This window comes from Alosa alosa, chromosome 24 (assembly GCF_017589495.1).
Source record: "Alosa alosa isolate M-15738 ecotype Scorff River chromosome 24, AALO_Geno_1.1, whole genome shotgun sequence".
Classification (NCBI taxonomy): Eukaryota; Metazoa; Chordata; class Actinopteri; order Clupeiformes; family Clupeidae; genus Alosa; species Alosa alosa.
This window is the reverse complement of record NC_063212.1, coordinates 12,313,958-12,341,018: the sequence shown is the minus strand read 5'-3', so window position 1 is coordinate 12,341,018 and position 27,061 is coordinate 12,313,958. Positions and strand designations below refer to the sequence as shown.

Here is a 27,061-nt window from a genome sequence, read left to right as displayed (position 1 = left end):
TAACGAGATTTAGCAGGAACGAAAGACTTTGATGGGGTTATTTCCCATGGCTCAATTGTATTTCACGATTATGAAAGAAACAATTGTGTTTTAGGAAGTAAAAGCATCATGCGTGGTAAGTTGCCGACTTAAGCTTTAAGACTCTTATCTCTTACTCAGCTGGTTCGACTCTTCTTGAAAAACAATCAGTTAATTTTTTCCTATATAAATGTAATTAGCTATGCATGTGGGGAAAAAGACTTTGAAGTAACTGTCCAAGAGGATTGGATGCTTCAGGTAAATTTGAGATCCATTCTAAATGCAAATGGGATTTAACAAGGAGAGTGGGCGAGCAGCCACTTAACCAGTTCAATTACGACGCAGCCATTTTTAGCTCTTGTGCGGCACAACTTTTTTTTTTTTTTTTTATTCTAATGTTTCCCAAAGGGCGTGTGCACATGTGGATGACTGTGCTGGTACACTTAAAGCAGAAACCCACAAACGTATGAAGCAATCAAAGGAACTGTCTAACGATGACCCAAGTACCTAAGGTGTAACTTTCAGTGTCCCGCCGGCGGGACGGTTACCCCCCTCCCCCCCAACATTCTAAATCAATTGTATTGCTATGTAGCATAGTCATTTTATACACCATTTCAAAGCTTTGACTCTTGGGAATCCAAAAATGACAACTTTTTTCATGTACAATCTGTATAGTGCTTTACATTCTCAGATGAATCTTATTATGTCTTAATTAAATTTGATCCAAAATGCCCCCCTCCCCCCCTTCCGCTTTTGGTGCTACCCTGACTTCTGGCTGCAGTGTAGCTGCAGCACAACAAGTAGATGCAACATATTGGGTACTGAAATATTCACAAGAATCCATAGAAATTGAATCTTCATGTTGTGTTATCCAATATTAGTTGTACAGATGTATAGTCTCTTATACACACTCATTGAACCAACAAAGTAAATGCAAAAATAGAGACATTTTTGTAATCATTCCATATTTAGTGTAGTCATTCCATATCAGAACCCCTGAAGTATAATCCAAATACAAGCATAAAACCTCAAAATGTTACCTTTCATTTGAGACCAGGATTATGCTTCTACACAAAGGGGTTCATGTGCAGTAAGCATTTGATTGTCAGTATGCATTTTGGATAACAAAAAGTCCTATGGGGAGTATCCATAGGCATTTTACAAAACGCATGGGCATACCTTGGCAAATAATAGTCTAAAGCACTCATATTTTCATTCTATATTGATCTACTTTTGCACACAACTTCACAAGACCTGGTGCTAGGGCTCAGTTGTGTTTCTAAGGGATATCAAGAGACCTAGAGGGCTGAAATGTGGTCAGTTCAGAGATGCTTGTAATCCGGCAGAAAGAAAAAACTATATTCTAGCCTCTGTAACTCTTTGTGAGTACATCACACATTTATTGTGACTGTTTCCTACGACAACTAGAGGTTCTAAGCTTTCTATAGAGGTCCAACATTTGATGGTAGGCCCCAGAAGAGGTGGGAACAATGCCCTTGTAAATAGGTACAGTGCAATTTCAGGCAAAAACTTTAAATTCTTTTTGAGAATTAAGCTGTTAAAGCACAGGTGAAGGAGTGCATTTGTTATATTAGGGTCTTCTGACTGCTCACCTCCGGCAGGTCTGCCCTGCAAGTACTTATAAGCACAAAGGTTCCATACAGTGCTCAGCCTTCCATTCACTTGCATTGACGCTTAAAGGTCACACCGGTGTAATGGGAATGTTGGAAAATGAACGTTCTAAAGCATATCTGGGTTCGTTGAATTCAACATAGAATTTTAGAACCTTGAATTGTTGCGGAATGGAATCGTATGTTAGAATGTTCAAAAACCCACACCTTTAAGGGTTAATCTATTGTGTGTGCACACCAGAAGACACCGGACACAGCATCACCACCATGACTTCAGAACACTTCTCCAATAACAGATATTCCACAACACTGCACTGGTGAAACACACTGTGCTTACAAGAATTCTTTACCATGTGTTAACCGCAGCAAGCTATACTGACTGAGGCAGAGGGATTTTAAGGCCTATCTACAATCTGTAATGTAAAAACATAGAGGTCCATGTGCCACTTTGGTGAACTGTTTGTTATTTCCGTTCATATTCTGTTTGGCATTTCCTGTCATAATGACATGTCCTTTCATCATGTTTTTGCACACATACCAGTGACAATGAAGACTAGATGCAGGATTCCCGAGAATCACTGGATGTTTTACTTCTATCTTAGAGTACTGGAATGTAGCACTTCTCTTATAAGACAGCGAGCGTGTGCTCACACTGCCTGTGATAACAGAACAGTCTGCAAACGCACCATGTGACACCATGGGCCCGTGGTTAGGACATGGACTAATTCTGCATCACAGAAGTTTAGATCACCCACAAGGTTCCGGTGGTCATCGAAAGATCACGTCCAGTTTATAAGTTTTACACTGTTGATGTGCACTTAAAGAATTTTTTTACAATGGAAAGAAGTGGTGATTTTGTGCGGGACCACTTGTGTCCTGACTCACCGCCATGGTGTTGTCGGGCGAGAAATGGTGACCCAGCTCTCTAAGCCCCGCCACGAAGTTCTTGCTGTTTTGACAGAATACCTTCCCGGCCTCGAGCATGGTGTGGCACTGCTTCACCAACTAAAGGTGAAGGGTGAACACATCACATAACAGAGACACAGGTACACACCCAGGTGCACACAGACAGACGGACACACCCAAACACACACACGAACACAAAACAAATAAATAAACAAAAAGACAGAGAGTCACACAAAACAAATAAAGAGAAAGAGATAAACAAATGAGAATCTGATAACATTTTCCGAAACATCACACATTACACTTTCAAGTGTGTGTAGTCAGTTCATTCATCACAGGCTTACTTCTGAAGTGGACACAGAAAGTGACCAGAGGGGAGAAATGGTCACAGGACAACACAATAGCTTTCATTTGAGCATGGCGTTGTAGTAGTTATTGAGGTGAGGCCAGAAACCAAACAAAGAATGAGGAATCGGGCAACGTTTGTGGCTACGAGCAATTGACATGCCTTTTCCTCTTTATCAGGAAACAATAGAGGGGAGAAGCGTGGTTGAGGATGGTTCCTCTTTTTAGCAGAGTAAAGGTTCTAAACAAAACACATGCACTTTATGGTTTGCCTATCTTACTGCTTCTTGGCATGTGCTTAACATAGCCAAAGTGCCTCTTTATATCAGTTTAACCTTCACTAAGGATGTACTGAGTTTCCTAACATCCTTCTCATTTCAGGGTAGGCACAGAAAATCCTCCTTTTGGTGTTGGTGCATCACAGGAAACTGGCCACACCAAATGTAATTTCATCATCGATGGTTAACACCACTAAGGAGGTGTAATGAACTCAAAATCTCTTTAAACCGCCATCGCGCTTCACGATTCCAAAGAAGGTGCCATCCATGACGCCAGCACTTGACTCTGAAATAGGATGTATGCAAGGCTATTGGGGAATTGGGAAAGTCTGTCTAACATGATGCTTATGGTTTTGGTTTTTTCATGATAGTTTTTTTTTCATATTCTGAGAATTGTCTCTGGTTTACCTGCCATTTAATCTAACACCTCGTGGTTAGTCACTGCATCTTTGTATCACATCTCCATATCATGGAAGTAGGGGACATGCCCTGAAGTTTATTCTCCTTTGTAGTAGTTGGTTTGTTGTTGTAGATCTCTCTCTCTCTCTCTCTCTCTCTCTCTCTCTTTCAGTCTCTCTCCTACGCTTTCAGTCTCTCTCTCTCTCTCTCTCTCTCTCTCTCTCTCTCTCTCACGCTTTCAGTCTCTCTCCTACGCATTCAGTCTCTCTCTCTCTCTTTCACTCTCTCTCTCCCCTACGCTTTCAGTCTGTCTTTTACCTTGTCAAGTCGCGTTTCCAGTTCATTCACATCCATCTCCACCTCTTCGATATCCGCCCTAGGGGAGAAACACACAACACTCATAGCACACAAAAACCCCAACACACACACACTTACCATACTCGCTTGAGCAACAAAAGATGCTTGCACAATGCTAGTCTGCATAGCTTTACAGTGCATTTGCTTGCTTTGCTGTACGCACCTTAGCAAAACCTTTTTCACAACAATGAAAAGAGCTATGCCTTTTCCCAGATGGATGACAGTGGGCCCTGATGACATGTAGTACTGTATACTATTGCTGTTGCTATTTTGCAATTGTTGTTGTTGTTAAACATGGATACTGAGTATCCGGCATGTGATGCGATTAGATGCCAGTGACGGGTTGGCACATGCATGGAGGAGCACAAGTGTGTGGGCACGGGATTATGCCCAGTCAGATGGCCAGTCTACAGGGAGTCTAACTGTGTGTGTGTGTTTGTTGGTGAGAAAGAGACAGAGACACATCTTAGTGTCATACAAGTGAGATACATCTTAGTGTTTCAGTATCACCAAGTATATCTCCTTCTCTCTCAAATACGCACCCACACACAGTTGAACATTTGGTTGTGTGGTTTCCGCTAGCTTTCACATGGGCAGAGAGAGAGAGGTGCATCAAGCGACAGAGAGTACACTAAAAGAGAATGAGACAAGCTTCCGGAGGTCTATGTAAAGAGAGAGAGAGAGAGAGAAGAGAGAGAGAGAGAGAAAGAGAGAGAGAGAGAGAGAGAAAGAGAGAGAGAGAGAGAAAGAATAAAGTGGAGAGAGAATGACCAAATAGAGATCTAGTCTTCCACCCCTTTTCTGGAGACCGACATTCAGCAGTTGCCACTGGATGATTGATATTCAAATGGGCCCCGGGTGGCGTAACCGATTCACCGGAGGTGCCAACAGGTTTGGCTGAGTTCAGTGAGAAGAGAGTGAGCACAAGCAAGCTCAGCAAAGAGGGACACAGCTTGTGGTCCTCCCTTTCGTATCATGGGTTACCAGAGTTGGTCTAACCTGGCAGCAGTTATGTCAGTTGATGAATGTGTGAGTGTGTGTGTGTGTGTGCGTAACAGCTAGATAGAGACCTAAGCTTTCGGCTGTGATCCACCCCTGAAACACACTTCCTGTCCCCTGTTTATCACCACAGTATCTCTCGCCTCACTTCCTGTTACAACCTCACCACCACCACCAGCAGTTCCCTAGCAACGGGAGGCAGTGTAGTGTGAAGTGGTTCCCTGAGCCCCTGGACTCTCTTTCTCTGTATCTCTGTTGATACTTGAGCTGCTTCCCAATATTCTATCCTAAGTGTGTACAAGGCAACTAAGAGGTAATTTTGCATCTATGCTTGCACGTGTGTATGTCTGTGTTTGGGTGTTCACACAAAAGATGTTTTCTGACCGTGTACAGAAAGATATACTGGTATGTTTCTCTGGGTAATGAAATTCTGTCTCGTTTGTGTTTGTGTTTATTTCTGTTCAGCTATGGCCTATTTCTCTCTCGTAGGTCTCTTCTGACCACATACTCTCCTACCACCACTCTCTGAGCATGAACGGCAGAAACAGATCCAGATGACGACGAAGGGGGAAATAGAAAGAGAGGAAGAGGTTGACTTGACGACAATCCTTCTTTCAGAGCATGTCGGGAACACAGATCTCAAACAACGAACCATCTTTGTAATTATTCTCTCACAAGCAGCTTGCTTGAATGTGGTCTTCCTTTGCTGTCATCTTTTCACGCTCACTTGAACTGTGACTCTTGACTATGCTGGGCCACAAAAACAGGACCCAGGGCATTAAACTCACCATGATTATGGCTTTCAAAGTAAATTTCTCTAGTATACCCATCACCAAGCACCCTTCACCCCCCCTCCCCTCTCTCTCTCTCTTATTTCCCCTTTGCCTGGTTCTTCTCATTCACTTTTTCCATTCCCTCCAACAGGAACATTCCATTCCATAGCTTGCAGTCAGCGCTGCGTGACCTCGCCATGGCGATGTGATAATTTTTGCATCTTGACAGTAAGTTTAGACGTGGGTGCGTCTGGCCGGAAAGCGTTTCCTTGCGCCTTCATGTTAGACCATACGAGCTTCCGAAACTTTTTGCACCAGTTTCTAGAACTCCTACGACCCAGTTTCAAAACAGCAACATTTTAGCTGGCTTGTTGCGTAGCGCTCCTCCTGGCGTGTGACTTTGGGACATGTAAAGCGTAGAGGAATACAATTCCTCAAAACAGGGAGTCTGGCCGTTAATAACACCACTTACCTGAAGCGAGGGGAGTCCTTCAAACATTCTTCGAAGTCCAGTTTGACTGTCATCTTGTCGTTGATAAAATAAACGGATAACTAGATGAAAATCCGACAGGTGTCATGAACACGTTCCAAGATGTTGCAATGAAGCCTGTTTGCCCACTCCGATGTCAAAACCACAGTAGAATCAAAATGTAAATGAATGAAATGTCCACCTTGATAGTTGGGTTTTAAACCCTTCTATAACAAATGCAGTTTATGAGTGGAAATCACGGCTTTATTCCACCATCGGCCGCCAAATTAATGTATTTTGTCCAGTTAAATCCTGAGCGGAACTAGCGAGGGCAATTGATTGATCAATGCCAACCAAGCACAGTGGTTTAAAATTCACAGGAACAGTTTGTTCGAAATAGGTATACTCGAACACTCACTGTCATATAGAAACTTGTTTCATCAAATATGCCACGAATTTACTTGCGTTTCTCTGGCGTCCAACTTCATCAGATCGAGATTAATAGATTCCAGAGGTAGCGAACCCTAACCTAGCGACCTGCCCCGTTCACGACGGGAAAGCAACGGAAAACATATCCAGAAATAAAAAAACCTGACATCATGTTATTCTAGGTGTCCCTCATAAATGCGTCTTGGTAGACATAAAAGTCTCTTCCTCTCGTGGCTCTGCTCGCAGTTGGTCCACCTCCCTCCCGTGATCTTTATTTCCGGGTGCGTGAGTCTTCTGATGGCTGTTGCGTGTTCGGAGAAGTGTCAGAAAGGTTAAACGTTTTGTTTTACGCAGGCCCTTTTCTCTTAGAACCATGATGGTGTTGCCATTGTCGATGCACAATCCAGCATTTTGTCCCTTCTTACTTTTAAAAATATAGACCTATACTTGCGTGTGCTATGATCTCATGAACTCAGAAATTCGTAACCTATGCTTTATACACTGGTCTCTGGGGTTTGTGGATGGTCAAGGAGTTTTTAAGTGTAGGCAGGCTGTAGAAGTTTGAGGGTTGTGGCAAACTGTCTGCATGGTCTGATCTGAGTTACATAACCCACCACAGAATCTGCTCCAAATGGACTTAATGCAATGAACTCTTGAAATTGAGATCATAAAAGCAGATAGTTTAAAAGGGATTTGGTGATGAAAAAACCTTTACAATTGTCTGGTCTATTTTTTGTAGGCAACAAAGAACACGAGGTAAACTAGTAGCTTATAAAAGTTGTCAATTATTGACCTCTCTCTGGGAGGAGAAGAAAGAGAAAACTTGGTGCTTCGAGGGAGCAAAATGTATAACTTTTTGACATTGGCTAGGCTACTTCTATTCTATTCTTGTGTCTGATATGTTGTAAATACAGTTCATCTGTGTCATAAAATTCAAATCTCCTTGACACAATGCCTGATATCTAACTTCTGCTCTTCACACCTTTTAGGACGTATTAGCAACTGGGATGAACTCGGAATTAACAAATGCCCAGTAATCTCCTCTCTCTCCCTCGGCCCCGATATCTGGCATGAAACACAGTAGGATGTTATTAAATATCACGTGCGCTGGGATAATGGCCGCCTGTAAATTGCTACTGCTGACTGTGACTGAGGGTTTGTTCAGTTCTACGCTGCAGTGAGCTGCGGTATAACCCAGCAGTGACTGCAATTAGAGCTCGACATTTTGCGTCTTCCCCACCGTGACTGACGCTATGCTACCCCCCAACATTACATTGTAGGCTAATCACGCAGAGTTGAATGTGTGTGAATGGAGAGAGTGCACACAGCAAAGATTTTCTCCAAAATTATTTTTACTAGCTCAGCTGAGCCAGTCGTAAGTTATTTCGCCCTTGTTGGCATATGGTTAGGCTACTATTATAATGCTTATTTGGCTGTGAGAGGATGCTGCAGGACCTGTTGATAGGAATTCACATCTCGATTTTCAGCATGTTTCAGAAATGCTGCTGAGAAAGAGTCGACTAGACTATATGAGGGGCCAAAGATCCACTGGAAGCGGAGAGCTCTCCCTTGTGATCGTGCCATGTTATTGCAGCTTTACACATGCCTTAGACACAACTATTCAAGCCAATAGTAGGCTAATAGAAAATGCACCCGTCTCTCTCTTACCTCCCATCTCCCTGGACATCAGATGGTAGGCCTAGGTATTTGGGGGCCAAGCTAGGCGAAGGCACCCATTGTGCGAAGGCACCCATTGTGTTTCTAGCTTTTCCTATTATTATTACACATCTTTCCTCTGCCATTGAAGTCTATGGCAGCCCATAGAACCGTCTGGTGAAAAGTTGTGAAATTTGGCACACTAATTAGGCTGCGTCCCAGAATTAATTTCACCAAGTTTCGAGTCCGCACCACGAGCGCTCTAGCGCCACCAACAGGCCAAATTTGGACATGCGTTCATGCATGTAACTTCTGACCCGTTGGCCCGATTTTGAAAAATGAGGTACCATTGGAATCCTTGAACCAGGCCGAGTTCAACGCACCCTATGACGTCATTTTCCGCCATGATGGATTTTCCGCCATATTGGATTTTAGTGAAAGTGAAACTAATTTTTCACAGGTCACAAATTTTGTCCGATCGTCACCAAAATTGACATACATGATCTTCAGACCAAGCCTAACAAAAGTTGTGGTGTTTTGTCTTGAACTTAAACCGTTCACCAACCCATTCAATATCAATTGAAACTGGACTCAGGACCCAATCAGGGGGACGCTCAAGAAATTTGGTGACCTTTGACCTCAGGGGCGCTGTAATTAAACAGGAAGTGAGCTCATATCTCAGCAACCCATTCATCTATCATAACCAAACTAAGTACATGGACTCAGGACCCAATCACTTTTTTGGGGGGACACTCAATAAATCAGGTGACCTTTGACCTCTAGGGGCGCTGTAATTAAGAAACATGCCTTTTGGCCTGTAGCTGCTGTTGTGTTTGGAATTAAAAATGTACTAGTGGTGTCTGGTAACACTGTTGGAGGTCCTTAGGCCGACCCAGGCCAACTTGTGATGTCATCGTTATTGATTCGGCCGCCATGTTAGATTTAATCAAAAACATCAAAAAGTTTTCACAGGTCGCAAATTTCATCTGATCTTCATCAACATTGGCACAGACCATCTTCAGACCATACCCTATCAATATATTGCTCTTTGGAACAATTGACAAAAGCATTCGCCCGTAACAGCCAATCGAAATTGGTGACGAAGCCGCCAAACAGTAAGTGAGCTCATATCTCAGCAACCCTGCCATGTATCATAACCAAACTTACTACATATATTCATGACCCCATTAAGAAGACGCTCAAAAAATGTTGTGACCTTTGACCTGTAGGGGGTGCTGCAATTAGCAATATTGCATTTTGATGTCTAGTTGCTGATGTGTTTTATCAAACTTTTAGTTTTTGATGTGAAACTGATGACAACATGTTCTATCCAGTTAATTCTAATGCGTGCGTGCAAGAGCAGGGCAGGGCAGGACGGGGTGGGACGGGCTGGGGTGATTAGGTGGGGGGGGCTGGCTGGCGGAGGCAGTGGCGGTGGCAATACTCAGCCTTGTTTCAACCCTGTTGATCCCGGGTGTCTGCTGAGTTCTATCTTGTCGCCGTGGCTACTCCGGCCTATTCTGCTTGGCCCCCTCATTGCTGCTTGCAGCTATATTTATCATTGTTGTTTACAATTTGACTAAGGCTTTGTAGCTCATGAGAGGTCGGTTCATTTAGATGGAGACACGTTTTCATACAGCTGCCAACAGCTGTGAACATGTTTACCGTTTGTTATCGTAAAGAGTTAAAGAACACTTGAGGAAACATTTTTCATTCAGTACGTCACTCAAAGGGCGTGATACACCCATGACGGCAGTGAAAACTGTTGCTGAGCTACTCTGAAAATATAAATATAGGCTGGCCTAGCCTACTTTGTAAAAGTAAAAACTCAAAACACCAGCGTTGGACCACATGAAGTACCATTATACTAATATAGTTTTTGTTAAAGTCGTCAGTCTTTGTCTGTCTACAGACATGTTCTGCGAAGCAGAACGAACTGGTTCCTTGGTGCTCGCCCTAGCTGTTTTCCCGGTTCCCAAAATCTGTCACCATTCCAAAGCGCCGCGTCTTCGTAGAGCGACAGGCAAGAGTGAGCGCAATAATATGTAAAAGGGGGTGTGTTAGGGGAGAGCTAGAGAGAAACGTTTGGATAGAGCTTCAAATTTAGACCGAGAGAGGGAGAGAGAGGGATTTTCTCTCACACACTCGTGTAGAATAGCCTACCGCAGCGACAATGAATAAATATATACAGAAATTTTGAAAATCCGAGACAGACGGACAAACGGATTGGTCAGTCGTCTCTCCATACACTGACAAGAAATTGCCTACGCATGTGAGATCCGGCGTCAGATCATACGAAGAGCAGCCGCATGATCGTTTTCATAATGCGGGCGGGCGTGAGTAGGCTACAGTAACACACGGTGTTGCACGGAGAGAGAGGGGAGGAGTGCGGAGGGCCAGTTATCGGTTTCCCCGCCAGACAAACGGAGGAGAGAGGGGAGGCAACAAGACGCCTAGTATGTCGAATCGAAAACACCGGGACAACCAAGAGATATGCGCCCGCAGGGTGAGGGAGCTCGCTCAGGCTGCAGTCAACAAACACTGCTTCGAGTGCGGACAGCCTGGAGTTACATACATCAATATCACCGTGGGCTGCTTCGTGTGTACGTCGTGCTCCGGAATGTTGTGAGTATGACAATTTTTTCAGTATTTAGCATAATAATAATAATAATAATAATAATAATAAATAATAATATATTACTATTATCATCACTAGGTTATATTATACCACATTGTTCTTGTTTGACTATTATCCTGCTAGTAGTAGCAATGGTATGGTGGCATAAGCTTAGCTGTTGCCAAATTCTATGTGTTAGGATAACTGATGTCTATACGTATAGGTTATTAATTCCAACTAACTGCTGCATGAGTGGATGAGTGGCAAATAGTCTACTCGCTCAGACTCGGAACCCACTGGTTCTCAGTTAACTTAGTCCAGTAATTACCGCTCTGTCATTTACAGGCGTCCCGTTAATTGTGTTACGTGTCGTTTCGTCATGGCCTCAGGTTTGGCATCATACACTCTCTTGTGCTTTGTATTGTCCACATCACAAGCAGCCCGTCCAAAGGATTAGGCATGCCGAGGACGTTTCGCAAGGTTTAAGTCGTCCGAGTGACCGACTTGTGCACAGAGTTAAGGAATGAAATGTCTAAGAAGTAGGCTACCTCACCCACTCAAGTGCACTGCAGAAAAGAATATGTAGCCTAGTAGGCCTAGGCTACAATAACCTACAGTTTTGACCAACAGTGGGTTTTTTTCATGATGCACGTCTCTTGCTAGTTGAACACAATCAATACAAATTGCCTACTGTAGGTTATTGGTTCTAACACACCTCTCTTCTTGTACTGTCTTTTCACAACCTGCATCCTCCCTCACATCCTCACATCCTCACAGAATCCCTGCAGAACGTTGCGAATAACACAGGGATTCACCTTTCTGTTGCCTTGCCTAATTCTATTGATTTCCTGTCAGGTTTGAGGATACCTCTTGAAAATCTACTTTCACTGGCTCCCTCCCCTCCTCCCCTCTGTTTCTTTCCTAGGAGAGGACTCAACCCTCCCCACAGAGTCAAGTCCATCTCCATGACAACCTTCTCCCAACAGGAAGTTGAATTTCTCCAAAACCATGGCAACGAGGTGAGTGGCATGCCAGACCCGTCTATCCTCATTCGAGTGGGTGGGCATTCCATACTGACCCAAATAGGATCCTCCTCTAAAATTCTCATTGCTACTCTGGACACAACCACATAGCATCACCTGCAGAAAAAAAAGAGGGAAAAAAACACCTTTGAAGTAAACACCACTGAGCTGCAGCAGCTACACATCTTGGACACCATTGCCATTAGCTTTCCGGCTCTTAAAAGTGAAGGGCAGCTGGAGAAATTGCATTCCCTTTTGTCTTTATATCTCTCTTGGCGTTGCGCCAGCCGGCCTTTTAGTAATAAATCAGGGGGCCAGTTCTGCAGAGGAGCCCCTGCTCTACGCAAGCAGAGAAAAGTCCCCAGTGTGACCTACTGTGCGGGTGTGCATCAAAGGCTCCCCACCCTGTCTAGACGCTGGCCTGGGGTCGTTGTCTGCCGTTGGTGGCGCGGTCTGAAGGTCATAAGGTGGAGTGGGGCGAGACTGGTCTGAGATCAGTGGTGTGACTGTGTGTGGGTGTGGGTGCTGTTACACAGCGAGGCTGTGTTTTTGACTGGACAGACTGGTTAATGTGGCACCGTGCTGCCAGACGCTGCCCCGAGGAATGCGACTCTGCTGCCCAGTTTGAGGTCCGAAAAAGTGAAGAGATCCCAGGCAAATATAACAAGTGTGTGTGTATGTGTGTGTGTGTGTGTGTGGGGGGTGTGGGGTATGAGGCAGAAGACTGTCAGTTCATTCACCACCCTCTTTAATGCTTTTTGTGCGTGTCAAAATGACCCTTGAGAGGACGCAGTGTTGTCTCCCTCAAATCGCTACTGTTTCAAATCCATTCAGTTATTTGGGTCGCTCATTTCAAAAGGGCACTGTCAAAGGGATCTGTTGGAACACCTCCTGTTTCTTAAATGTCAGAATATGGAAATGGCACTGACAAGGCTGCTGTTCAATTCCAAAAGGAGCTCTTGATAAAAGTGCCTGCTAAAATGTATAAATATAAAAAACAGTAGCTGGCGTGAAACAGCCAATTAGTGGTTGGGCTGTCAAGAAACATGGCCTTGACAGGCAGACAGACCTTGAGTTGAGGCTAGAGAGTCTTTCCCTCAGGTCAGTCTCTGACATCAGAGTAAATCTAAGAGCCAATCAGGAAGACAGACAGACTTAAGCAGAGTCTGCTAGTGCGTCGTCAGATAATCTGATTCACCTCGACCGTCATGCCTATTCATCAGAAGAGTTTGCCAAACGGGTTTTGGAAAACTTGTTTTTAATTTGTGTGTGTGTGACAGAGACAGAGTGTTTGTGTGAGTAGTGTGTGAGAGTGAGTGAGGGAGAGAGAGAAGCAAAAGAGAGAGAGGGGAGAGAGAGAGAGAGAGAGAGAAGTCAGACCTCGTTGGGAATGACAACATGATTATGGTGCATGGCAGTTATATCATGGCTCCCTTGCCTATCACAATAACGAGTGACTCATGTCTATTAGTCATGAGTAAGAGTGAACTCAGTGATGTATTATTAGGCTCACCCAGTTTGCTGTTTAGGCGTTTACTCTCCTTGCTGATACATGGATAGGGTGCTCTGGCAGCTCGGCTGACAAAGATTAGCGATAGCAGCATCAAGGCTATCACAGTCCAGGGAAATGCAATTGGTTCTGCCTGGTAGCTGAAGAGCTGCCAAACCATTCAAGCCATTTCTGGCATTTCTGTTTCTGGATTTTGCTTGAAAAAGGTGTTTGGAACCGAAAACTGTTTTCGTGCTGATTTCCATAAGACTTAACAAAGTTTCCGTATGAGAAGATTCATGACAAGTGCAATAATGTCTTTACGTACACGTGGGAAAGGACATTATACCAATATGTATTTTATCCACTTGTCTACACATATCGAATCAAAGGTGTCTCTTAACTGTTCTGAATTAGGAAAGGAAGATGAATGATTGAGTACTGGAGTATAGTGCCCCAATCAGTGTATGTGTCCCTTTTTTGTTGTTTATTTAAAGAAATCACTTGAAGGTGCTTATATATATATATATATAAGCACCTTCAAGTGATTTCATATATTAACATAATCCCTGAAGATTGAAGGATGTAAAGTGCAGAAACCTCAGCCTTTTTCTTGGGGAATAAGGAAAGAGGAATAAGGAAGTGGTCTGGTTATGGCATATGTCATTCAGAGACCACATTGGGCATGCTTGTTATTTCAGAAAGATGATTTACGAGTACATCTGACCTTGTTTTGGTGGTTCCTGGAAGGAAGTAGTTTTGAACAGATGTGGATGTATGTTTATGCAATTTAAGCACAGTCCTCTTGTACGTGCTAAACATGACTGGTTCTCTGGTCCAAGGTTGGGAAGAGGACTTGGCTCTGCACCTTTGACCCAAAAACGGATGGATGCTTTGATGCCCGAGATTCCCAGAAACTGAAGGAGTTTCTTCAGGACAAATATGAGAGGAAGAAATGGTAAGAAATGCCTGTTTTATATCATATTTGCACCTGCTGCGTTTCTGTCTTTGTTGCTTCCTTTCTCTCTAACTCACTCTCTGAATCTCTCTTCCTTACTCTGTCTTTCTCTCTCTCTCTCACTCTCTCACTCTCTCTCTTCCTCCACCTTTCTGTTTTTTTGTGTGTAAGAATTTGCTCCTGTCTAATATTAGTATCCCTAAACACCCTTTCATGTTCTCATCCTGCAAGCTTTTGCACACCCAGAAGATAGCAGACTAAAAACCATCATGACTGGACACCACCCGTATTGATTAAAGCAGACAGCACCTTCTAGCTATTGTTCTGCACTGTGCGGCAACATTGAATTCTCCCATAGAAATTCCTCTTGGTGTGCCCTCTGCCGTGTTTGTAGGCTATTTATGTGCAACCAAACATATTTACTCTCTCTGCAGCTTGAACCAGACATCTATGACTTTGGAGCAAAGAGGTCACGTGGAGCAGGCTAGCTTCAAAGTTACAGTACAATGTTGTCATTTGACTTTGTGAATGAAATGTTTATAATTACATTATTTTGTTTTTATCTCAGATGGCATGATGACATAGGGAAGGTGTAGTACTGGTGATTAGCATCAAAGAAGAATGCAAGGATGTTTGTGTTAGTGTGTGTTAGTGTGTGTCTTTTTTTTCTTTCAGGCATTTTTCAAAGAGCAAGAACCGGCGGGACATAGAAGGACCCTTCAGCCCTGGAATGCAGAACCTGCCGCAGGCCCACGCCGGACCCCTGCAGAACCAGCTGCCCAGTCACACCATGCCTCACGGAACCCACCAGAACCAGATGCCCAGTCACGCCATGCCTCACGGAACCCACCAGAACCAGATGCCCAGTCACGCCATGCCTCACGGGTCCAGACCCATTCGCACGCTGGTGAGGGTGAGAGAGAAGGAGGTTTCCGCACACATCACGAGAACAATTTGACACATGAAACAGTTTGCATGTTTGATCATAGCGGGAGGGAGACTGGGAGACAAGTAGGATTGGATTGATGTTAGAAAAGAAAGTCTCTTTGTCTCTCTTTCTCTATCTATCTATCTATCTATCTATCTATCTATCTATCTATCTATCTATTTATCTATCTATCTATCTATCTATCTATTTCTCTCTACTTCTCTTTTTATATATGTGTGTGTATATGTGGAGACAGGGAGAGAGGTGGTGGGATGCCTTGTGGGATGAAGAGATGAATCACAAGCTAATGGCACACAGCGCAGTTAAAAATAGACCAAGTTTAGCAGTACCAAGTGGAGCACAATTCACCTCAAATCACAAGGCAGACGAATTCAGGAGCATGATGCATGGGACAGAGGTGTAACATGTAATCATACTGCAACTGTTTAGCATACTAAGCATTGTACTCTAAAGTTGAGTATAGTGCTTTGTAGTACGGTATACTGTTTGTGCCTCTATATGGTACAAAGCATCATCTTCTTTTGTTTTACTAAAAGACTGTGATTTTGTTTTGTTTTGTTTTGTTTTTATTACCAGGGGCACATCATGTTTGGGCTTTAGAGCTGTTCATCTTATCAAGAGCAGTTTTGCTTCAGAAACTATCGAGGGAACCTAAATAGGATTGTTGGAATAATCAACAAATGTATGGAATAATCTCATGATCAAACAGAATTTAATTTCATGGTGTATGGTCAAACATTAGGACAACCAAGGACAGAAAGAGTCTGCTCACGTGTTATACTGTAGCATGATCTCTGTATCTGGAGAAGTCTTTGGTTGTCGTGTGTAATATTTGTGGCCAGTGGGTCATGTCGGATATTCCACAATTGATTTGAATTGATTAACTTCGGGCATTTCATTCACACTAATTTGTGAGTGTGGTGGTGGTGTGGATGATCTTCAAACATACTGTGTTGGGTGCTCCTAGAAGCAGTGTCGAGAAACTGTGCAGTGAATGCTTCATATCATCATTATGGTCAAGGTGAATAGATGTCCCCAGTACAGATATACAAAGTGCATACAGTATGTAGTGTCCATACCATGTCATATTTATGGAGTAGCTGAAATGTCTCCCATCCTATCTCCCGTCCAGTCCCAGTCTCAGATGTCCTGCTGGGACAGACCGCCTATGGTGTCCCCTGCGGATATGCGCACGGACGTCTTCACCGCCCGACCCACGCGCTCCCAAAGCTTTAGAGACCCTCCCATCAAAGGTACGGCATATAGATGGACAGAAAAAAGCAAAGTAAAGTGACATTTACTTTGATAGTTCATTTTCTGACACAATAGCTACTCAAAGCGCTTCACACAAACCACATGTAAACAATCAATAATAATAAATCAATGGGCAATGATTACTTTCTTGGTGTGAACAATGCACAACATTGTAAGAGAGATAGATAGAGAGAGAGAGAGAGAGAGAGACAAGGAAAGAAAAATGTAATGCAAGAGTTTGGTTGCATTTGATGCCTATGCTTTACTACTGTCTCTTTCTCTCTCTCTCTCTCTCTGTAATTGCATTGCCTTTCCTCTCTCCATATTTCTATCTGTTGGTCTTTCTCTCACCCTCTCAATCTTGTTTGCACAGTCAGTTTCTCTCTCAGTTCATTTCCCTCTGACTCATTTGCTTTCTCTCACGCTCTTTCTCTATCTCTCTCTCTCTCTCTTTTCCTTTCTGCCTTTTTTTCTGTCTGTCTCTCTCTTTCTCTCTCTCTCTCTTTCTCTTTCTCTTTCTCTCCCACTATTGCTCTCGGTCTCCTTTTCAGGCTTCATGGCTCTGAAAGTGCTGTGCTTGCATGACGAGGCTAGTGTTTAAAATGGGCTGTGATGAATGCTAAAACAGAGGCAAGCAGAAAGCCAAAATCATTGTTTCTTTTTTGTCTTTTGTCACTATTTTCTGCTCTCTCTCTCTCTCTCTCTCTTTCTCTTCTTGTTTTGTCACCTCTCTTTTAGATACTATGTTAAGTGGGGTGGAAAGACAGAGGCCAGGGTCATTGTCCTCGGGTATGAGAGACCAAAATCACCCAACATCCTTTCCTGCCCTCCCTCGTCCGTCAGGTAACACACACACACACACACACACACACACACACACACACACACACACACAAACTCACACACACACACACACACACACACACACACAAACTCACACACACACACACACACAAACTCAAACACACACACACACACACACACACACACACACACACACATGCTAACATTAGCTCTCATCTACACACTCTTTTCCCACTTCCTCTGTTTTTTGTCTTATCCTCTGTGCTCTCTGATCTTTCATCTCCCCTCTTCCTCCTCCTCTTCCTCCTATTCGGCCTCCCAGCCAGTAGCACTTTTAAAAACAACTTCACCCTAGGTAAGGCCCGTCACTGGCTGTTTGCCGTGTGTGTGTGTGTGCGTGCGTGTGTGTGTGTGTATGTGTGTGTGTGTGAGTATGTGACACTGTGGATGTGCCAAGCATGTTGATGCATGTGGAGCGGAGATAAGAGTCACACACTATTAATTAAAGTTTCCAAAAATCAGGACTGATTAGCATCAACATTGATTAGTGGGGAAAGGGAGATGGTATAGAATGTCCTGGATGTTTGAGGCATTCACCATAGCACATGCAGATGTGTGTGTGTGTGATTTGACTTACTTCTGAAGTCGCAATACATCATACTTTCATAAAATCATGCAACATACTCTACCCTGTCTGTGGACATCATTATTTGCAAAGCCAGTGCTGGATAAACAAATAGCGTGCGCGCGACAGAGGAAAAGTGCTTTGGTGTTGCTTTACATGTAAAGAGAGAATGAGAGAGAGAGAGAGAATGTGGGTATTCTGGACAGTGCCCACTAATTTTATGTTGGCATATTTGCATGCATGTGCCAGCCGTACCCACTTTTTTTCAGGCTTGGAATGTCAAGATATGAGTTTTGTATGCATGCATACAGAGTGAAATACAAGTCTCTGGGCAGCTGTGCCTATGCATTTATGGCTGTGTGTGTGTGTGTGTGTGTGTGTGTGTGTGTGTGTGTGTGTGTGTGTGTGTGAGAGAGAGAGAGAGTATGTGTGTGTGGCTGTGTAAATGTGTGTGTGTCATGGCTGTGTAAATGTATATAGCTATCAGTGTGTGTGTGTGTGTGTGTGTGTGTGTGTGAGTGTGTGCCTCTCTGCCTGTACTGTACGCCTGCCACACCACTGTGATAGGCTGGCGGGACACTTCAGTGCCCTATATCAGACACTCCACTTCAGAGCCACACATCCCAGCACTCAGGTCAAGGAGAAACGCCATGTCCCGTGACAATATTAAAATAATAATAATAAAAGAGCAGCTATATTTAGCAAGCAGCCTGGGTGCCACTCTGGGAAAATAGGCAGACACCTCAGCACCTCGTCTGAAAGTTTCAGTCATCTTTTCATTTAGAAGAGGGCCACACACTATTTATAAGGTGTCAAAATGCTTTTAATGTGTTGCTTTAAGTTTAAGGTGCCACACTAGAATATCCTCGTATAGCTGTGAGTCCTCACAATGTGCTTTTGGCATAGTTCAGATTCTCGGAGACAGATCTGTATCAGAGTTCGGTATGGAGAAAACACTGCCAAAGACTTCACTTGACAGCAGGTGTCATATATATATGAAGTCCTCTGTAATGTATGTGGAACCATCTAGAAGGCATTAGCTGCAGATTGTAGGGGAGGTGTTCTTGGGAGCATTCCCTGGGGAGGGGTTTGCTTGGGGGCCTCATCGTGAAAACCCACTGGCCTCATCGTGAAAACCCACTTTGAGATACAGTGAAACTACTCCTCTGTGATGTGCATGGAACCATCTAGAAGGCATTATAGCTGCAGATTGAAGGGGAGGTGTTCTTGCCTTGCCTAATTATTTCTCTCCTCATCGTGAATACCCACAATGAGATACAGTGAAACCAGATAAAGTGTGCAACCCCCCACCCTCCACCCAAAACCCTAGCCGCTCTGCTCCACCTGAAGCTGATGAGAACCCCCCCCCCCCTCTCCTCTCCTGTTCCCCAGCTTATTCAGGCCTTATGCTGCATGAGATCATGTTGGAGAGGGGCGGGTATAAAGCTCTAATCAGAGCAGAGGTTAAGGAGAGGCGGATTATGGAACGCTCCCAAGCAAACCTGTTGTTGTGTGGATGCTAACCCATGGTGCTAGCTGTAGCTGCACATAGAGCATATTGCTCAACTGGACAGCTGTGTTGGAATGGGTTGATGTTGGTGGGATTGATTAGCGTGTTGATTAGCGTGTGTGTTCAAACATTTGAAGACAGCGGTCAATACAGTGATGCAGAAGACTCTAGTGACAAATTGCTTTTATGGTGATTGGTGCTTTTTTCAAGTTGTGGGTGGGCTTTGAGATGAAAGTTGGTCTTGTTCCTGTCTGCGCCGTGACAAAGAAAATATATAATAATTTCACAGGCATGTCCACAATTCTTATACAACAGATTTGTCAAATTTAACTAATTGTTCCTCATGGTTCTTTAGCTGTCTGTTTCTTGTTTGCGATCAAGAACCTGAGTATTCATATACAATCCTGGCTCAGTAAATTGGAAGCAAAAAAAAAAAGTGACTCGGTGAGCCCTACACAGACTCAGGCAAGCAACACATTGCTTGACAGAATCATGGAAGGAAGGGCTACCATTTGATTTGCCATTCCGCTCAAATATTACACATGTAGATAACATCCAATCAGTGTGCTGTGTGTCTGAAGCTCTGCCTCTGTGATTGGTTCAGGTCGTACACTCTCCGCCTCTGGAGGCGGGGCTCCGTTCAGGGTGTTCCCCAAGTCTCTCAGTGTGGATTTCGGAGGTCTGGGTCAGCAACACACCGCCCTCAGCACTGCCCCCCCTCCCAAAGCATCTGGGCCCTCCCAAGACAAGTACGCCCCCCTGTCGCAACTTGACAGCGTGTTCTTGGAAAACACACCTGCCAGCACAGGTTAGGACTGCCTTTGTATGTGTGCGTGTGTATACTGTGTGATAAACAATATATATATTATTATATATTATATATGTATGCATACATGTATCCCTATCAATCTATCTAATCTATATATAATATATATATGTGTGTGTGTGTGTGTGTGTGTGTGTGTGTGTGTGTGTGTGTGTGTGATGTGTGTGTGTGTGTGTGTGTGTGTGTGTATGTGCGTTTGTGTGTGTGTGTGTCTAAGTAACCGTGTCTCTGGAAAATGTCTTCCATCCTTTGGAAGTGAGTGACTTATATCATATGTTATATCATCCATCCTAATTTCTCTCATGTGTGCTCCTGAGTCATGGTTAGTCTGGGCCTGATACTGTGCGACTCTCTTGCGCTGACTGCTGCTCGATTTGTGTCTTACCAGCCCCCTCTACTGGTCCATCACAGTACAGCGCCCTATTTGGCAGCAGAGTGTCAACAAGCTCCACTCCTCCAGCAAGGTAGGAAGGCCGTGATGAACGATACAGTGTGTTAACCGAAGCACATGTGCAAGAGTCCTGTGAAGGCATCAGTATTATTTGAGGTTGTTTAAACTAAGTCCAATCTCACTGGTTCAGTGTCTTCTTCTTCACATTCATGTTGTTGTAAATGGTTAGATATGAATATATTACATGCACATTGGATAAATAATAGTTGCAGCCTGTGAAAAGTAGACAAATACTATTAGAAATAGTAGCAGTTTTATTAGGAATACCTTTTAAGTATCTCCCTCTTTCTTTCTCTCTCTCTGTATATTACAGTTCACCTGGTGTGACAGATCCAGGCACCCAAACTTTTGCAAGTAAGCAAAAATATCTTCTTTTCATGTCTAATGTTGTTTGTTTCTTCAGAAGGTTGTTTGTTTTATGAAAATAACAATTATTTTATCTCGGGTATCTCTCTGAAGGCTCCATCTCCATCGGTTTCCTCTTTAGTCTGGGTAATAGTGTGGTAACTGTAATTAGATTTGAGTGAAGCAGTGAACACATGTTAGCCACAGCGATGGCAAGACCTTGGGTACATGACGGCACAAATTCTCCTTCTGTTTCCATCCATCTGTCTATCCCTCTCTCTCTCTCTCTCTCTCTCTCTCTCTCTCTCTCTCTCTCTCTCTCTCTCTCTCTCTCCCTCTCTCTCTTGGGCTCTCATTGTTTGCCATTGTGTCTGTCTTTCTGACTCTGCTAACTGTATGTGTATATTCCTCCACCCTTCTTATCTCTCTCTCTAATCCGTTTCTTTAACGCTGTCCGACGCTCCTTAGACTTTCCCAACCCGTTCAACTCCACCTCCACCTCACAGCCCGCCCTGTCTCCCAGCAACCCTTTCAAGTGTGCCACACCAGGTACAGTACAGTAGCATCATTGCAGTGTCCTTATTATCGGCAACAGCTTTTATTTTTTTTTCTCTTGGGAATAAAAAACATGTGATGCCAAAATCTCTTTCTCTCTCTCTCTCTCTCTCTCTCTCTCTCTCTCTCTCTCTCTCTCTCTCTTTCTTTCTCTCTCTTTTTCTCACTGGGGGGTTAAAAATGGATTTGATTCAACTATGCATGAAATAAACACTCATGTCACCAGGGGGCAGTAAAGTCCAGTTATTTTTTTTTTTCATAATGTTCCTGTAAGGAGATTGCCAATAGTGAAGAAGCAAACCATTTTTCTATCACCATTCTTTATGTGCTAAATCAGTGATCTGCTGACTGTGACAGAAAGATGATTCCTCTCTGATTGACAGATGACTCAAGTGCGTTTGTCTCCACCCCTTCGTCCATTTTCCCCCAATCGGCTTCCTTCTCAGCGACCACCACTACCCAAAATGCGTTTCCACTTGAGCAAGCCAACAAGCAGGAAACTAATGGTAAGTATATGGCCCAGGAAGTCTCTACTGACTCTCCTGATCTGAATGTCAAATGAATGTAGTCTTGACTCACCAAACAGTAGCACATTCACTGTTCAACAGTTGCATACATTTTTCATCCCCATTCGTCATTGCTATCATGGATTCAGTAGAGCTAAGGAAAGATGTTTGGTCAGTGTGTAGAGGAGCAAGGCTTTGGCTGATACCACAATGTCAACTCTGAGGTGTCACCGTGTTACATTTTTTTACATTTGTTTACACACATTTTGAAAACTCTATTTTTCAAAACTCTACACACAAAACCCAGCATTGCTCACATAAAATGCAAAATGACTTACAGTTTTTTCCAATTGCTAAAACACAATTCTGCAAACTATTGTGGTTTTATCAAAATACACAATTCACAAAACCACACTGCAAAATACCTCATATAGCCTGCAAAATGAAGCACTGCAACCAAAACTACATATAGCATTATCAAAATCAAACTTTTGCACCAAATGGCACGCACTTTCATTCATATTACCAGATTTTTGTCTAACCACCTACACACTGTTGGGCATAATGCAAAGCACTCTCATGCTTTGCCATAATACTAAAACATATTGTAGAATATTCTTCAGATTGTTCACATGCACAGAAATATTTGCATATACACACACATGTATATGTGTTTGGTTATTTTTCACCAAACAAGTCAGTGCAACATATGCACAGCAGATATATTTATATTGGAGTGAACAAAAATATGCTCACAAAAAACAGTAAACTGAAAAAGAAAATTGCAGAAAAATGTTGTTGTCTTCTTTGGCCACAAACTCCTCTACCAGCTCTCACTCTTCCTCCCCCTCTCATTCTCCCCCTCCCTCTTCCTCTCTCTGCAACCTCTTCCATTGTTGTAAAAAAAAGGTGCTCACCTGTAGTCTTCATAGTGCTTACTTCCTGATTGAAGTGGTAACAATTAACCATTGAGGTGTTTGGCCAGGTGGCACATACGTTGGCCAATTAGCTCATGTAGTGTCATTTTGAATGGCAGTGTATTGAAATGGCAAACATGTGACTTTATGTCAGATTATTGTGTATTTTGCAGAGAACTGTGTTCACTGCATTTGAAAAGTGCCATTTTGAATTGCAAAATGTGTGTAAAGCAGAAAATGTGTTTAGTTTTGGAGACTTGAGAAGAGGTTTTGCTCTCTGTGTGTCAGTTTAAATCATTGTGCTTTGCATATAATTTTAGTGTGTTAGCAATTGGAAAAAACTGTAAAACTCACATTATGTACACGTTTGTCATATTATCACATTTTGGACACATCATGTTGCTCAAGACACTGTTGCTCAAAACCTAAAGCTCTTCTGTCTTTCAATGGCTTCTATTTCCATACAAGAGTGAAAGTCATCTATAAAGAGAAGTTGAAATACACAATAAACATGTAAGCAATATTGAAACCAAAAATAGTGATTTTTCTCAAATAATTTGCTGTTGTGAATACACTATTTCACAGCCAACAAGAAAAAAACTAAGCAAAATACAATGACCACCAGATGTACATGGAGTTTTGAAAAAAATGTGAAATTTTTCCAAAGACAGAAATTACTGTATTTCCAAAGACTTTTTGTAGAACAGTACGCTAAAGTCTATAGAGTATATCTATTTATAGGCGTACTGTATACTAAGGCAGTGATCAGATTGTGTTCAGTAAAGCAATGAGTGTTTGTACATTGAGGACTGAGAGTGAATAAGTGGCGAATAAGTGTGGCATTTTGATAGGTTGTGTTTGAAAAGCGAAATCAAGTTACTTTCTGTTAGATTTTTCTGCGTTAGGTGTTTAAGGAAATTGAAAACTGAGTCAAACACTGAGAATTAGTGTATGGTTTTGCAGATTTGGTGTGGGGTTATGGTGTTTGAAAGACATGTTTAGAAAATTGTGTGACAAATACAGATTCAGTTGAAAAAAACTGTAATAACTTGATAATATTGCGTGCATTAGCGATTTCTCGCCTAGCTCTTTATTCATTTATAGGATTATAGAAACTTTCATAAACACTCATATTTAGCAAAAATGACAAAAAAAATCATAAATATGTCCACAAGCTGCAGCAGGGATCCACTGTATGTTTGCACATATAGGCGTTGGATTTTGGCTTATTTCAAATGCGCAACTCTTGCCAAGAGACACACTGTCGCATTCATTTACTTACCTGTCAGCCCAGCGCCGAGTTTGTGTGATTTGGCTGGCGATCAAGCCCTGAACCTCGCAGGCTTTTTGTGTAGCACTGGGCAAATGAATTGCTTTCAGTGTCATTTCAAGCCTCACGAATACCAATGTGATCCACGTATAGTTGCTTCCTCCCATCTAGAATGTATGGATTGATATACAGCACAGTGTCATCTTGGTGACAGTAACGTATAGAATGATATATCATCACTAGAAATTAGATAGGAACTCGGAGAGGTGCAATAAAGTATGCAGTGATTCCCATGAGCCCTTCCCCCTTCCCATCATGCAATTCTTCCCTTTGGGGGCGTCTAGGTTTCACCTTGTTCCCTGCGCCTGAAGCTGCACCCAAAGTTCCACGCCCAATGTCGGTGAATCCGTTCACTGTGAGTATGGTGCAAGCACACACACACACACACACACACACACACACACACACACATACATTCTGACACATCACCCTTATGTGCTAGGGCTTTGATCTTATGTTTGAGAACTTTTTCCGAGAAGTGCTTGTGTGTGAATGTCTGTGAGTGAAGGATTACACAGATTTCAATTCTCAAGACACCAGTTACATATAACAGTCAGTGATTCATATCATTTCATTCACTTCATTTATATGCCTGCGATTGGCTGAATAGTGTGGAAGGAACAGTGATATATCTGTTCGAGCGATGTACAAGTGTACTCATTTTTGCAGTATGAAAGAGACATCAGTCAATCTGTGCCAGAATGAGTGACTTGATTAATTGTGTGTCTCTGTGTCTCTGTGTGTGTGTGTGTGTGTGTGTGTGTGTGTGTGCATATTTTTCCAATATCTATGTAACGACTCAGTGCTGTACAGTAATCTCTCTCTCCCACTCTCTCTGTCTCTAACTTTCTCAGGGGACTGTTTACCCCAGCAAAGGAACGTCACGCAACCCCTTCATCTGATCCTGTGCCCCTGGGCCCCCTGTCCACCCCAGTGCAGAGTGAGGGAGAAAGAGAGAGAGAGAGGGTGGGAGAGGGGCACATGTCTGAACCCGAGGAGCTGCTGCCATTTCAATGCCTCTAGAGTATTACCTCCCACACTTAAAGGCAAACGTGCACACAGCACATGCAGCAATCTAACAGCCCCAAAATCACAACAGGCACACTGTGTGTGTGTGTGTGTTTGTGTATGTGTTTGTATGTGTGTGTCTGGGGTCTGCATTTGTGTGCGAGTGTGTGTATGTGTGTAAGTGTTAGTGTTTTCTTTATGTGCTGTTAAGCCATTTATATGTCGGTGTGAATTTTTTGTGTCTGGGTCACTACAGTGTGTGTGTGTGTGTGTGTGTGTGTGTGTGTGTGTGTGTGTGTCTGAACCACAAGCCAAACATGAAAAAGTGTTTCTGTTTAGATAGAGCCCATCACAGGGGTCTATGGGGAGGGAATATGGGAAAATTTACCATTATGTACATGGTACCTCACACACACACTCACACGCACACTCACACATTCTCTCTCTCTTAACCTCTGCTCCCTTGTAATGTCTTTCCACTCAAAGCCAATCCTCGAGCCTCCTCTTTCCTTTACCTCTGTTTGCAGCTGCCATAGATCACAAGATGAAAGCAGAGGGGAAGAAACCTCCAGTGTGGCCTTCTGCCAGAGAAGTGAACATGTACGATCCACATGAACTTGAGAACAGACATGACAAAAAGCCATATAACACCCCAGCCCTCCTCAATCCCCAGCCTTTGGCAACCACCACATCCAGTGCATGTGAATATGAGCTTAACATTGTGTTTTTTACCCTGTGTTCGTTTGTGTGTATGTGTGTGCGTGTCTGTGTGTGTGTGTGCGCATGTGTTTGTGTGTGTGTGTGTGTGTGTGTGTGTGTGTGTGTGTAAATGTGAACAGAACAGAACAGAACAGGAGTTGTATTTATTTGACTTGCGTTGTCTTTTTAGTAAACCGAGGCTGTGTTATGCCTATCATGCTACATGTTAAGACTCAGGCTGCATGTGCTTGTGCAGCAGGGCTCGCTGAGACGCTGTTGAATGTAAAGCTGTTTTATTTCATGACAAAAGGAAAAAAAAGAAGACATGTCAAACTGTCAGTTGTTTTTTGGCATTTCACATTAATGGACCAAACTGTCTGTTTTTTTGTGACATAAAAGTAAGACTCCTTTCTTATTTTGCAAACAAATCCATTTAGTCTTTGTAACAAAAAGCAACCACATGCATATATATACTATATATATAAATATATATATTATAAAAGCCAAATCATTATATTTGTGTCAGATTTTGTCATTTTTTTTACAAACAGGTACTAACGGGGGAAAAATCACCAGCTCAGTGAAAGCTTGGCATTGCATTGGCCAATTGCTTAATGATCGTATTATGTGAAGTAGGCAAGACATTTCCTCTGACCAGCAACAACTGGCGACACATAGATAAATAGCCTTTAAAGTCATTGTGCAGTTGTGCATACAATGAAATTGGGTTTACCATAACTGAAGGTGCATTTGGGGTAAAACAATAAAACACAGATAAAAACAAGAATGAAAAAACACCTAGGACAGAAGTAAGTAACGCATAGCCTAAGTATAAATGTCAGCCAATTTTGTGTGAGAATTCAGAAGTCAGATCATGTCATTCAATTTACAGTAAGTACAATTCACCAGAAGAGGTCGCTTACTGACAAAATAAAT

At 42.9% G+C, this 27,061-nt stretch overlaps 2 protein-coding genes across 4 annotated transcripts in view; one reads left to right on the top strand and one right to left on the bottom strand.

Annotated features, from left to right (window-relative positions):
• The window catches only part of acap1 (ArfGAP with coiled-coil, ankyrin repeat and PH domains 1), a 35,327-nt gene extending 27,300 nt beyond the window's left edge, over positions 1-8,027 (bottom strand). Inside the window, exons 1-3 of the mRNA XM_048236136.1 lie at positions 6,179-8,027; positions 3,896-3,953; positions 2,535-2,654 (exon numbers count right to left, since the gene is read on the bottom strand). Of these exons, the coding sequence (XP_048092093.1) occupies positions 2,535-2,654; positions 3,896-3,953; positions 6,179-6,231 (231 nt within the window). The 5' untranslated portion in view covers positions 6,232-8,027. The remainder of the gene's footprint in view (positions 1-2,534; positions 2,655-3,895; positions 3,954-6,178) is intronic.
• Positions 8,028-9,811: 1,784 nt separating this feature from the next.
• Positions 9,812-26,639, top strand: agfg2 (ArfGAP with FG repeats 2). 3 transcript variants are annotated; one of them, XM_048235811.1, is made up of 14 exons: positions 9,812-10,885; positions 11,803-11,896; positions 14,231-14,346; positions 15,022-15,259; positions 16,428-16,548; positions 17,288-17,392; positions 17,676-17,708; positions 20,093-20,296; positions 20,703-20,778; positions 21,079-21,119; positions 21,579-21,659; positions 22,049-22,171; positions 24,703-24,773; positions 25,273-26,639. In XM_048235811.1, exons 1-14 carry the CDS (start codon positions 10,719-10,721, stop codon positions 25,318-25,320), a joined length of 1,518 nt encoding a protein of 505 aa, XP_048091768.1. In that variant the 5' UTR covers positions 9,812-10,718; the 3' UTR covers positions 25,321-26,639. The 3 variants fall into 3 exon arrangements, with proteins under 3 accessions (XP_048091768.1, XP_048091770.1, XP_048091769.1); XM_048235812.1 differs by having other exon boundaries at positions 9,813-10,885; positions 15,022-15,253; XM_048235813.1 differs by lacking the exon at positions 17,676-17,708.
• The last annotated feature ends 422 nt before the right edge of the window (positions 26,640-27,061 follow it).